This window comes from Leopardus geoffroyi, chromosome D1, assembly GCF_018350155.1.
Source record: "Leopardus geoffroyi isolate Oge1 chromosome D1, O.geoffroyi_Oge1_pat1.0, whole genome shotgun sequence".
Taxonomy (NCBI): domain Eukaryota; kingdom Metazoa; phylum Chordata; class Mammalia; order Carnivora; family Felidae; genus Leopardus; species Leopardus geoffroyi.
Window position 1 is genome coordinate 57,544,220 of NC_059329.1, and position 14,488 is coordinate 57,558,707.

General features: G+C 36.8%; 1 protein-coding gene across 1 annotated transcript in view; it reads left to right on the top strand.

The window, feature by feature from the left end:
• PGM2L1 (phosphoglucomutase 2 like 1) overlaps positions 1-13,095 on the top strand; it is a 50,009-nt gene extending 36,914 nt beyond the window's left edge. Inside the window, exons 10-14 of the mRNA XM_045484046.1 lie at positions 16-109; positions 869-998; positions 1,233-1,422; positions 5,123-5,256; positions 7,437-13,095. Coding sequence (XP_045340002.1) covers positions 16-109; positions 869-998; positions 1,233-1,422; positions 5,123-5,256; positions 7,437-7,539 — 651 coding nt within the window. The 3' untranslated portion in view covers positions 7,540-13,095. The remainder of the gene's footprint in view (positions 1-15; positions 110-868; positions 999-1,232; positions 1,423-5,122; positions 5,257-7,436) is intronic.
• Positions 13,096-14,488: the final 1,393 nt, after the last annotated feature.

The window sequence follows — 14,488 nt, forward strand, 5'->3', positions numbered from 1 at the left end:
TTCTGTGCATTTCAGGAAACATTACCAGGTTTTAAATGGATTGGATGTAGGATAAAAGACCTCCTGGAAAATGGGAAAGAAGTCCTTTTTGCATTTGAGGAGTCAATTGGTATGTAGTAAATATTAAAATCTTTGAAATTTGAATGAAAGCATCTTTTTAAATATAGTAATTCTATGGAGAGGAGTTTTTGTCTTCTGGTTTTGCATTTTGTGTTGTAAAAACCATAGAGAACTCAGAAATATGTGGCTGCATTTTTCATCGTGGGAAAAAAAGACCCTTAAAAATTCCCTAAATACCTTCAGTATCACGGGGTATCATCTATTACTAGGCTCTTAAATTCATTTGTTCTTCTGAAGAAATAAAACTATTGAAATTAGTATTTTTAATTTTTTTTAATGTTTATTTTTGAGAGAGAGTGAGACAGAGCATGAGCAGAGGAGGGGCAGAGAGAGGGAGACACAGAATCCAAAGCAGGCTTCAGGCTCTGAGCTGTCAGCACAAAGCCTGACACGGGGCTCGAACTCACGGACTGTGAGATCATGACCTGAGCCGAAGTCGGACGCTCAACCAACTGAGCCACCCAGGCGCCCCTGGAAATTATTTTTTTCAAGTTTATTTATTTATTTTGAAAGAGGGACAGCATGAGTGCAGAGGGGAAGAGAGAGAGGGAGAATCCCAAGCAGGCTCCATACCATCAGCGTGGAGCCAGATGTGGGGCTCGAACCCATGAAACCATGAGATCATGACTTAAGCCGAAACCAAGAGTTGGATGCTTAACCACTGAGCCACCCAGGCACCACTAAAACTATTGAAATTATTATAGGCTTAAGTTTTCCCCTTTTTTCAAAAATGTGTTTTAATTCTCAGGTTTTCTGTGTGGAACTTCAGTTTTGGACAAAGATGGGGTGAGTGCAGCCGTTGTTGTTGCTGAGATGGCAGCTTACCTGGAAACCATGAACATAACATTGAAACAACAACTGATTAAGGTTTATGAAAAGTAAGTTATGTTATTATGAATTTCTAGTTTCAATTGCTAAATTTCTCAATTTTTTGGTTCTCCTTTTAGATTTCTAAATTTGGTTTTGAAAATAGCCAATCCTTTTTAAAAAGTTCTAAAACTGAACTAAAGACTTCCACTTTCTACATAATACAATAATAGGCTTATCTTTAATATGTACTTTCCTGAAGAGTTATCTGACATCTGATTTTAACACTTTAAATTTTTGTGCAGATATGGTTATCACATTTCAAAAACGTCCTATTTCTTGTGTTATGATCCGATTACCATCAAAAGTATATTTGAAAGGCTTCGCAATTTTGATTCTCCAAAAGAATATCCAAAATTTTGTGGGACATTTGCTATATTGCACATACGGGATGTTACCACTGGATATGACAGCAGCCAGCCTAATAAGAAATCAGTAAGTACCCATATATATTTTTTTAAGTTTTTTAACAATTTGTAGTACTTCGTACTATAGTGAAATGGTGGAAGTTCAAGCCTGTGAGTGTCTTGAAACTAGGGGATTCATTGTTTTTCTTCAGAGCAGTTTTTTTTTTCAATTTTTTTTTGTTTTTTTTAATGTTTATTTTTGAGAGAGAGAGACAGAGTGTGAGCCAAGAAGGGGCAGAGAGAGAGAGAGAGAGACACAGAATCCAAAGCAGACTCCAGGCTCTGAGCTGTCAGCACAGAGCCTGACGCGGAGCTCAAACTCACGAACCGTGAGGTCATGACCTGAGCCGAAGTCTGACGCTTAACCGACTGAGCCACCGAGGTGCCCCATCTTCAGAGCAGTTGTAATCCCAGAGCCTCCCTGCCTCTGGTCCTGTCCTCCTCTTTCTCCATGTGGGGAGATGGGAAAGAGAATTAGACAAAAAGAGAAAGGGAAGGAGAGAGGGAGAATGTGTGATGATGCTATATAATGCTGAAAATAAAGTCTAAAAGCCTGTTATTTCAAAGTTCACAATTAACCCCCTTCTATTTGCAACTTCCCTTTTCGACCTTATTCCCTATACCTGTAGCCAAATAGAACAACTTAATAGTTTCTTACATGCATACATTTTTATTAAAAATTTCTCTTCTTGCTCAAGCTATTTCCTCAGTCTTTGTTTCCTTCCTATTGCTGCAGGTCCACACCTTAGCCATTATTTAAGATTTCAGACAAATGTCACCTCCTCCACATACCCTCCAGGTCCCAAAATTAGATATCTTCCTCCTGAGGTTTCATTATATATGGTGCCTTCCTCTTGTCACTTATCACTTTCTATTTTATCATTGTGTTGTACATGGCAGATCCATTTCTGATACACCTCTGTGCCTCTCAAGGCTCCTGCCTACGTGGTAGGTGCTCAACAAATATTTAAATGCTATAGATTGCTGATCATATGTATTTGGTTATTGTTATGGTTATTAGGCTAAATTTCCATTTATAATGTCCTGATATCTCAAGTTGCTAGGGGCATAATATATTTTGGGAAATCTGCAACTTCTTGTGTATAATATAGCTCATAATCCTTTTATGTGTGTATATTCATCTGGTCAGCAAATATTGGTTCCCAGTTGTTGGTATTCTGTATATGTGCAAGGATGTGTGTATCTATTTTTCTGTCTTTGTAAACTACTTGAAGAGAAGAACCAAATTTTTTGCTTCTTTTTATTTCACTACTGTTGCTGTGCTCAGAGTAGTTCTTGTTGTGATGCTTTTTTTCCTATTAACCCCCTTTAAGCTTTATGATATTCATTATTCAAAGTACTTTTCTGTGTGTTCTCTGCAGATGCTTACAACAATTTTATAAGGCAGGTGCTATAGATGTTGTTAATCCCCTAAGGTCACTTAGTAAGTGTCAAAGACTTTGTTAGGTTTTTCTTCACATTTCAGATTGATATTCATGTGTATGTTCAGTAGGCATTTATCAGAATCCTTTGGTGCTACAGGTACAGACACACTGGAGATAGAGCAATGACAAAGGCTCTGTTTCTACACTCAAGAGTCTAGTGGGGAAATGGAAGGAAACTGATTACAACATGACAAATGCAACCGGGGGTGCATAAGGTGCCATAGAAGAGCATAGGAAGGACCCCTGCTCGGATTTGGGAGGCTTATGGAATACATTCTAGAGGACTTTTGGGAGCTGAGTAAGAGTGGGAGTGATCCAGATGTAGGAGGAACAGTGGGTGTTCAGGCAAACGGAGCAGCAGGTGCTAGATCTGGAGGTGAGAAGGCATGTTCTCCTTCATAGAACCACAAGGAGTTCTCTACAACTGTAGTGGTAGTGTGGAGTTTGAGGCAGAATGGCCTGTGCGGTGTGTGGGTTAGAGAGAGACAAACTCCCAGGCGGGAAGATCAGTTCATATGCTGTTTCAGTAATCAAGCTGAGAGATGATGGGAGCCTGAATTTTTTTTATGTTTATTACTTTTTTTTTTTTTTTTTTTAATTTTTTTTTCAACGTTTATTTATTTTTGGGACAGAGAGAGACAGAGCATGAACGGGGGAGGGGCAGAGAGAGAGGGAGACACAGAATCGGAAACAGGCTCCAGGCTCTGAGCCATCAGCCCAGAGCCCGACGCGGGGCTCGAACTCACGGACCGCGAGATCGTGACCTGGCTGAAGTCGGGCGCTTAACCGACTGCGCCACCCAGGCGCCCCTGTTTATTACTTTTGAGAGAGAGATTGAGAGTGGGGTAGGGGCAGAGAGAGGAGGGGGGCAGAGGATCTGAAGCGGCTCCATGCTGACAGCAGAAGAGTCTGATGCTGGGCTCGAACTCACGAACCATGAGATCGTGACCTAAACCAAAGTTGGATGCCTAACTGACTGAGCCACCCAGGTGCCCCTAAATTTAATATAGTAGCAGTGGAGATAGAAAGTTGGGTGAAGTAGAATACACAGGACTTGCTAATTGATGGTCTGTGAGTGAAAAAGAGGAGAAGAAGGTGTCTGTTTTTTTTTTTAATTTTTTGTAATGTTTATTTATTTTTGAGAGAGAGAGAGAGAGAGACAGAGTGTGAGCAGGGGAGGGGCAGAGAGAGAGGGAGACACAGAATCTGAAGCAGGCTCTAGGCTCTGAGCTGTCAGCACAGAGCCCATTGTGGTTCTCAAACTCATGAACTGCAAGATCATGACCTGAGCCAAAGTTGGACATTTAACCGACCGAGCCACCCAGGAACCCCAGAAGGTGACTGTTTTAAGCAACCGGTGTATGGTAATACCACTGAGGGAGGGGTTTCACGGAGAGGACCAGGCTCAGGACACCTGGTGAAAGGCACCACTGTCAAACCCATGTCACAGTACAACCCCCACAGGTCCCCCAAGATACCTTCATAGACAGATCTGTGGTCCAGGAAGAGTACAAGTGTTAATCCATGTGTTCAATGTCAAAAGTAAAGCTTTATTTCTTTTTTTAACTTTTACATAAAAAGTATACAATTTTTTTGTACCCCAGTAGGTTATTTGGCCTGTCCTCTAGGATATGGGCACTCTGCTTTGGAAGCTATCGATAAACTGTGAAAGTGCTTTGAAATTGTAAAGCACTTTGCAAACGTAGAGGCAGTTTGGACTTTGATACAAATAGGCCTGGCCTCAGCTTCTTGCTCTGCCACTTTAGCTGATTACCTCGACTAGGTTGTTTACTCTTTTTGAAACTTGTCGGTAAATTGGAAGTAATATTTACTTTGGAAGATTATTCTTGAGGCCTAGAGACCATGTATGTAACCCAATGCCTGTACTATTATAAATGTTAAGTACATGGTATATTTATAAATTATTATGTATGTACTCTCCTTTTGTATTTTATACTTCTTTTACAAATATCTTCAGCTGTAAAAAACACATAACATAATAGATACCACCGTAACTGTTTAAGCATGCAGGCCCAGCAGTGTTAACTATATCTGCATTATTTTCCAACAAATCTCCAGAACTTTTTCATCTTGCTAAACTGAAACCCCATACCATTAAACAACTGCCCCCGCCCCCCACCAGCCCTTGCCAACAGCCTTCTACTTTCTGTTTCTATGAATTTGACTCCTTCAGATACCTCATATAAGTAGCGTATGTTTTACAACTCTTGAAAATGAAAAAGGTACTGAGTGTAACTAAGCTGTTGTTAAAATTGTGCATAGGTGCTGCCTGTGAGTAAAAACAGCCAAATGATTACATTTACTTTTCAAAATGGCTGTGTGGCTACTCTTCGGACAAGCGGGACAGAACCCAAGATAAAGTATTACGCAGAGATGTGTGCATCACCAGAGCAGAGGTGAGAATTGATTTTTTAAATGTATATATATATATATATATATATATATATATATATATATATACACACACACATATGTGCACATATATAAAGTTTATTGAGATACAATTCACATACTGTACAGTTTACCCATTCAAAGTGTACAATTCAGTGGTTTTTAGTATGTTGTGCAATCATTACAATTTTTTTCTCCATGTATTCTTTTTTTTTTTTTTATTCTCAAATTAGCTAACATAACAGTGTAGTCTTGGCTTCAGTAGATTCCGATGATTCATCATGTATAACACCCAGTTCTCATCCCAACAAGTGCCCTCCTTAATACCCATCATCTGTTTTCCCCACCCTCATCAACCCTCAATTTGTCCTCTGTATTTAAGAGTCTCTTATGGTTTGCCACAATCATTTTTTTTTTTTTACTAACAATTTTAGAACATTTTCATCACCTCAAAAAGAAACACCATCCCCATTAACAGTCACTTGCTATCCCCCACCCTCTTCACCCTAGGCGACCACCAATCTACTGTCATTATAGACTAGTTTATTGTGGACATTTCATATTAATGGAATCATACAATATCTAGCCCTTTGTGACTGGCATCTTTTACTTAACATAATGTTTTCAAGTTTCATCCATGTTGCATGAATCAGCACTTTATTCCTTTTTTAAAAAAAAATTGTTTTCATGGCCTAATGATATTCTATTGTATGGGTTATAAAACTTTTTTATCCATTTTTCAGGCAGTGGACATTTGGGTTATTTCCACATTTTAACTCTTAATGAATAGCAGTGCTACAAATATTTGTGCAAAAATTTTTGTGTGGACATGTTTTCATTTCACTTGGGTATATAGGTGGTGTAGAATTGCTAAGTCAAATGGTAGTTCTATGTTTAACCTTCAGAGAAACTGTCAGACTATTTTCCAAACCAGCTGCATCATTTAGAAATTGAATTTTTAAATTTTAGTGAATTTTTATTACTGGAAGGTTATGTGAGCTTTAACTGTTATATGTTGAACATAAAGAAATGATGAACAAATAATTTATTTTCAGACAATATTCATTTTTAAAATTTTTTTTTTAATTTTATTTTGAGAGAGAGACAGAGAGGGAGGGAGAGAATGAGCAGTGGAAGGGCAGGGAGAGAGAGAGAGAGAGAGGGAGAGAAAATCCCAAGCAGGCTCTGTGCACAGAGCCCCATGTGGGGCTCAATCCCACAAACTGAGATCATGACCTGAGCCAAAATCAGGAGATGGATGCTCAACCAACTGAGCCACCCAGGCACCCCGAGAATATTCATTTTTTACATCAAATATGATTTGACTTAATCTGCCTAATTTATTGCCTTTTAAGAGTAAGAATTGTGACTAAATTGACTTTAATAAACATCTCAAATGCTATTTAAACTTACTAAAAGTAGTACCTTGTCACTGATTAATATACTTTTGGGAAGGAGATTTTTTGGAATTGCCTTCAGAGTCCGAGGTACATTATTTTGTATGTTCCTAAGTCTTTGCATTTAAGAGTAGATTTTATTTCCTTTGGGGGCAAAAAGACATCCTGAAGTCATTCAGAGTAGAGTTTAAAGGAAACCAAACTGGGTAATGCTGTATTTGGCTAAAACTAAAGGATGATTATTAAAGTAATAAAAAATGATTGTGAAGTCAGTTGAGAAGAGGCTTTCCTGGAAATCTTTTGGGCAACAGCAGTGATGACTTTGAAGCACATACCTGTAAGTGTATATTTATTTTTTAAACATCTCATTTTTCTAGTCACATCTCCCTCTGTACCTGAATCATGCCATGTCATCCCATAATATCTACTGGGTATCCTTCAAAGTTTTCAGGAAGCCATTTTAGCATAACACCTAGTATTGGTGTTCTAGGCCATTAAATTGCCTAACTCAGGAGAAATCTGTAGCTTTACCGAAACTCATCCATGTACTGTGTACCAAGGAACTCCCTTTCGTGAAATTCAACTTCAGTTGGTGATAATTGTGTTTTGTGTGTGTGTGATCGTTTCCCCTTTAGTCTTGTTTTGTTTTAACTGAGTGAACTTCTGTTTTGTTAACAAATTGTTTGATCATCCTCTCCGGAATATGTTCTCTTAAAATTATAACAATTTAAATGAATTTTAAGGTGATGAAAATGAAGAATTTCAAAACCCTTAATCTTTCTCTTCAGTGACACTGCCTTACTAGAAGAGGAATTGAAGAAACTCATTGAAGCTCTGATTGAGAATTTTCTTGAGCCCAGTAAAAATGGACTGATCTGGCGTTCTGCTTAGTGCACACCAGTACATCATTTCTTTGCACTGGCACATGGAACAGAACAGCAAAGAACTCCATGTGTTGACATCATATTAGCATTCTCTCCCTATCTCCTCTGGCCAAGTATCCTTTTACTTTTATTTTCTTTCTTTTGGTTGGCTGACTAAACAAACTATCAATTTGAAATGCAATGGTCTGGAGAGAAATGATTCAAATTTTTTCATAATCTTGAACAAAAGTCATTGCATTAAAAGTATTATAGTGACACGTTGTTCTTCCTTTAACAGAAAAAAAAAACAATACATAAGTGAGTTTTCTTATTTAAGTGTGATTAAGCTTAGTTCCATATTATAATTGTGTAGAGCACGGTTTAAAAAAAAAAAAGGCAGATAAATGCTATATAATTGTAGAGTTAGTTAAGGAAATTAATCTATAAAATTGACAAGAAAATGGCATTGCTCCCATAATACTGTGGGAAAGTGTCATTGTTATGTCACAGGTATTAACTTACAAAGTAGAGTATTTGAAATAGGGTATTTGCATTTTTAGCTTAGAACCGATGTTACAATATGTGGTTTCAGCTTCTCTTTTTCAGGTGCTCTTAATGTAGTGTGAACTTATTGTACGTATTTAAAATTCTGACGTTTACTGAACGTAAAACAATAGTGGCAATGCTCCTAGTGGTTTCGTTCTTGTCAGATTTCTTAGTGCCTTCTCAGGGTATGGTATGAATTAAAACAGTGTTCCTGCATTGAATATAATTTAATCAGCCAATTTTCAGACAGTTGAGGAAATCTTCCAAACTATGTAGGTGCTTCCCCTCTATAGCAAATAAATTTGCCCTTTAAAAAAATCTTATGAATGTAAATAAAAATGTTAATAAAAGCAAACTCAGTGTAACCATACTGAAGGATCTTCATGTTAGAATTCAGGCTCAGTAATCACAGCCGTCAAGTAAAGAAAAAAAATCTGAACTGAGAAAGGAGCTCTAAATTTATTTAAATGTCTAACTTTGGAATTACATTTTTATAAGTAGATTTATTCCTTTATCAGATGAAGTAATGCTAATTTTACTAAGAAATAAAATATCCAGATTTTAGGTGTTAGAAAACACTAAAACTACATGTTTTAAAACTAAATTCCAGTTTGTTCTTACATCTTGCTGGCCACTGTAGAATTTCTGATCTCAAGAGTACTCTTTACCAATATGAAAAAAAATTTTGGAAGGTCACTTTTGGTTGATTCCCCAGACTTCTAAAAAAGTCTTAATAGAGAAATACCGTTTAATCTTCTTAAAGTGTATCCTGTCCTATATAACTCACAGAATAATTAAACCCAAGTGCTGTAGTTAAGAGGTAACAATCACAAGGCCTTGTGTGTAATTATACTGAACAAATAGCTAGTGGGATATAACTGGTATTAGAGAATTTATTTCCTAAAAAATAATAATAACATAAAATTTAAACATTTATTAAATGACAGTTTGGTTTATTGCAGCTATCAGCTAACATTTGGTTGAACCCATATAGTCCAAGTATAATTTTCAAATTATTGTATTGCCACTATTGTTAATTTGTTCCTTCCTTTCTTATAGCTAGATCTTGTATGACTGTAGGTAATAGCTAGCTAAGGGTAGAGCACCATACTTCTGAATGACATTGTTTTCAAAGGCTTTGCACTAGGGAAAATGTGTATACTTTTTTGCTTTATTGGCTTTAAGGAATGTAGAATGTAACTTAGGAGATAGCCTATATTCTGCCAAGTATTATAAACAATGCTATATATATCAAAAAGATGTATATTTGGCTTTAGTGTCTGTGTTTCCATGACTGAAGAACAAAGTGAAGCTAAAATGATATGATAGCCCATTCATAATCACTAAAGCCATGTCATGATTGTCATTCTATTATAAAGAGAACAGTTTGAGTGCTTTAATATAATACAATGTTTAATTCATCTTAATCAAGGTGAAAAGTTATGAAAGCTTAGGTTATCGCAAAAATTTAAAAATCCAAAGTTAAAATTAACAAAATTTTACAAATGTTCCTGAAATGTATAGATTGAGGGAATTATTAGATTCTAGCCAAGCTCTCAAGTCTATGTAAGCATGGTATTTTAACATGAACTTGACATAGTGCGTATACAGTGGCCTAATAGAATAAATCAGTAATCCAAGTCAACCAGGAAGGGCAGAGGTGCTGGCCCATGAGTCTCAGCCTTGGGCTCTACATTGTTTAGCTTTTTCTTTATGAATTATATCACAAAAATGAATGCATTCTCCTTGAGTATATAGATCAAAACTGGGCTTCTCTAGAGTTTTGGGGGAAAGGAATAAACTAGTGGGGCAAGGTCAAAGAATACATTGAAAATAAGCAGTAGAAATAAACAAACAATAGAAAAGTCAATAAGATGGCACAGGAACAACTTCTTGTGAAGGGCAAACTAACCTCTCAAAAAGTAGGGAATAAACTGGCTGTGGGCAAGTTATTTAGCTGTGTTTGTTATTATGATGAACAAATAGCGAACCTTTTGCTTTCTTTCCTTTATTAGCAACCACTAAAAAGAAGCCAAGTTTTAGGAGGTGAGAAAAAGTACCCCTCTTACTGATTCAATTCCTGCTAGGATGTTGTGTCTTAGGATCATATGGGAACTGGGGAGGAGAGGACATAGCAGAAATAAAAAGGAATATAATACAAATTGGAAAATAAGACTTGTGAGAAAGAGTTCAAAGAATCAAGATCATTTAACTCTGGAGGGGAGAAAGCTGTTGAGATAGTTTAATAAGTCTTCTTAAGTTATTAGTTGAATCTTTTATTGAAAGGCTCAAAGTAAGAAGGAATATATCAAACTATTCTCTATCTTCAATGAGGACAGACTAAAAAAGAATAAAGATCTTTTTTAAAAAATTAAATAACAAATTTATATATTAAGGAATGTACTAAATGGATTTTAAAGGTTCCTTCCAATACTTTTTTTTAAAACTCAGGTTGGGACAATGATGATATCATAGCACTGAAAGTTACATTTGAGTTTTTGCTCCATATCTAGAAGAATTTAGCTCACAAGAGAGTTTTTGTATATGTTGAGTAGTAGACGCATGAGTGCAGTCTTTATTCACTGCATAAAGACCTGCTCGGATATTATTTTTAATTTAACCTGGCAAATAAGTGAGACTTGAACACCATTTTATTCATCTTGAAGACTATATAGCATTATAGGATATTTGAGGGTTTTGTTTTAACTGTATTGTTATTTGGGTGTCCTAACTTCAGCAGAGAGGAAGACTCTGTATACTCTGGGCATAATAGTGTGGATCCAGTGGAAAAAGACTGGATACTCTGGGCATAACTTTATATAGGAAATAGACCTCCTATTTCTTAAGGAGGTTGCTTCTGGAATTGATCGAACAAAGGTATTAGCTGGAGTTTAATGGAGAAATTGTTCTATGAACTATGAATTGCTGCTATTGGTATTTCTTTCAGATGTTTTCCACTGATATCTGTGATGCTTGAAAAATCCAAATTTTGATTGGATAAATTTATTTTATGCCTTTTTCTCTCTACCTCCCTTTTTCCCTAGGTCCCCTCCCACATTTTGTTACTGTGAAAAGCTATTACCCTATTACCTCACTGATAAGAAATCTTAATTGTATTCATTCAGAATGCTTTAAACGTGTTCATAAACTATGTCTGTTTTTTGGACTTTTGGTTATTTTGTTATTATTGTGAGAATATTTAAGACATTGTAAGAAGTAATTTTAAATCTATTTCATAACCTTTTTGGTCTGTCTGGATACTACTATATGTTAATTTATTATAGCCTTTTACAGTTCACTTGTTTTTCTGAGATTGCTCTAGAAACTGATGAGGAAAGAGTCATACTAATCAATTGAGTGGTCAATTGATCTCACATATTATTTCAGGTTTCCTTGTACTTGGGGTATCCAAAGCACAAAATTTGAGGAAATCTTTTTTCACATTTGTCCCCAAAGCATCTTACCATAAGCCGTAAGAAGTCCCAGGTGGAATGAAGAGGATCTTTCTTTGCAGGACTTAACACAGCACGATTTTCTTTAGTTCCAGGTGGAAACAAAGTTAAAGTTTTCCATTGGTTACTTTAAAAAATTAACCATACTATTACATTCATTAAATGATCTTTTCTCTTTGTTCATTCAAGACTGTGTACTTGAAAAAGAGGACATATAAGAATGAGTAACGTGTCAAAGGTAAGGGCAAATGACGTATCTAAAGTTTGCTTCTCAAATTTTTCCACCCTAAAGCAGAAGAGTATAAATACGTGGGGGGAAGGGGCCCAAGCACAAAATCTGAAGTAGTCTACCACTCGTGAAATTTCGTGTTCTGTCTTAAAAACGTAAGTTGAATTTTGCATTCTCCATAATAAAACTGTTTCGACATAAAGATGATTCCTTCAGTCTTCACAGAAACCAGTGCTGCCGGCAAGGAGCACCACATTTAGCACACGGCCTCTCAGTTTTCCCCCTCTACCCTCCTCAATTGCCGCATCTGCCTGGTGGTACATATACTGACTTTGGGAAATATAGACATAGGACATACCTAGGATATTCCCTGCCTTTTAAAAGCTGAACTTTGAAAGTATTAATGCCAAATTAAACTGAACTGAAACAGCTCCGTTACCACTGAGCCTTATATAATATTGTCAGAGGTGTTGGCCCATTTGTTTTCATTAACTCATTGGCATTTCTTGACCGAGAAGGAGCACCCAACTATCAGCTCCCTGAGAGCAGAGATCATGTTTTATTAGTTTTTCATACCCTCCCCCTGCCCCCCAGATACAGTACCTGTTATAGAGTGCCTAGTTGGTGACAGTAGGAATTAGGGGGTTGTATTTTAAAGAAACTAATAGTTTAAGTAAGAAACAATCAAAAATGTTAATTTTCTGATTCAGTTTTTTTAAGCATTTCTCATTGCTGGAATTTATGATAAATCTTTATTAAGCATGCACACCCTTAAATACTGTTTCTTTTGAGAGAGCAGAGCATATTCCTATTTGCAAATTATATATAATGCCTAGTATTTTACACTCAAAGCAAGATGCTGGCCAAGTAGGCTAAGAAGGTATCTATGTAGACTTAATATCACGGGTTATAAGTGCCATTTTGAGCTAAATAGTGCTACCTTCCAAGTGAGTCACAACTAATTTGAAACCATTTGGTATATTTTTGTCCACTGTTATGATTCATCATATATCTTAAAAGAGGCACTCAAACAAGAGTTTGCATCTGTATATATGGTGAGGCCTTTTTGTTTTAGGCTAAAATAAACTCTTTGTATTATGTCATTGAATATGCCAGATAAAATATATACAGTTAAGAATGAATTATTTTTCTGACTTGTGCAGCAGTTGCTCAAAATTGTGCCCTTGTTTTAACAGTTTCTGTCAACATTTTCTCATTTTTTTCCCAATGAAAACACCAGGATGTATCATAAGTACTGCCTGTGAGAATTTGCACTTGAAGTGTTTGTGAGTGGATTTCTTGTGGTTTTAGCAAATGAAGTGTTATCGGTAATAAACAGGCCTCTTTATAAGCATGAGTCTCTGTGTAATTTTTATTATCTTAATTACTGTGTGGTTCATAAAGTTTGCTATCCAAATGGAACATATTTTTGAAATATATTCATGGCATACCTAGAACCTACTTTCAGCCTAAATGAATATTCTAGCTTATTATTCACTAAACATGTTCATAAACTGGTTCATCAGAAGTCCCAGAAGAAAGAGCTAATATTCAAGTTTTTTCCATCTTATTTTTCTCTTTCTTTCATTTGACCTAATTTGTCTATTCACCTTAGCATCAGTTAACATAGTAAAAAGTTAAATATATATTATATTTGTTATTCCTGGTCCGTCCTTCCTGTCTTCCCTAAACTTGCACTTCCTCATTTCTGTTAGTGATAGGACCATTCTCCTGTCTTTATTTTCCTCTCTTTAATTCTGATTCTAATCATTAAATGGTCTCATCTTGCATGCAGCTTGCTTTAAATTATTTTATCCTTCTGCTTCATTATTTTTTTTTTAAATTTTTTTAATGTTTGTGTATTTTTGAGACAGAGAGAGACAGAGCATGAGCCGGGGAGGGGCAGAGAGAGAGAGGGAGACACAGAATCTGAAGCAGGGTCCAGGCTCTGAGCTGTCAGCACAGAGCCCGACGTGGGGCTTGAACTCACGTACTGTGAGATCGTGACCTGAGCTGAAGTCAGACTCTTAACCAACAGAGTCACCCAGGCACCCCATGCTTCATTATTTCATTTTATAAATATTTATGAAGTTGGAAATATGTAGGTACCAAGGGCCCTCCAGAAGGCTACAAAGTAGGAAAAAAGACACAGCAGCCATTTTATTGTTGGAACAGCCTGTTCAGGACACTGTTCCCACGACCCCCAATCCACCAGATCACCTTTATCTATTCCTTATGTCTTTGGATTCAAAGCACTAGAAAGAAGACCCAGTTGGCTTTTGTGATACTTTGGTGACATGCCTTCCTCCTAGCTGAAACCAAAAACTGATAAGAGAAGAATTTGACCCCCCAGCTTCCTTCTGAATGGTAGTAGGAGGCAGGCCACTGCATTTATACCTTTCCATCAAGACACAGTGGGAGAGAGTTAATTGACCGATTGGAAATTATGGGGAAGGCAAAGAGGGAGGACGCATCAAGCACAGATCAGCTTGAGTGTGCAGAGAACTGTAAGTGGTTTGCTATTGGCATGTTGAGTAGGGGTGTGAGTGGAGAGAGCCCTGTGTGCTATGCTATGGAGCTTGGACTTCAATCAGCAGGTGAGAGTATAGAAAGGCATAAGCAGAAGGTCTCTGAGATGGTGGTGTGGGTGGGGAGGTGGTATGAGAGACCCCATCCCTGGTAAGAACCTTAAAGTTCATCTTATCCAACCCTCATCAATTCCCACTATCTGCAGATTTATATTTGAACCT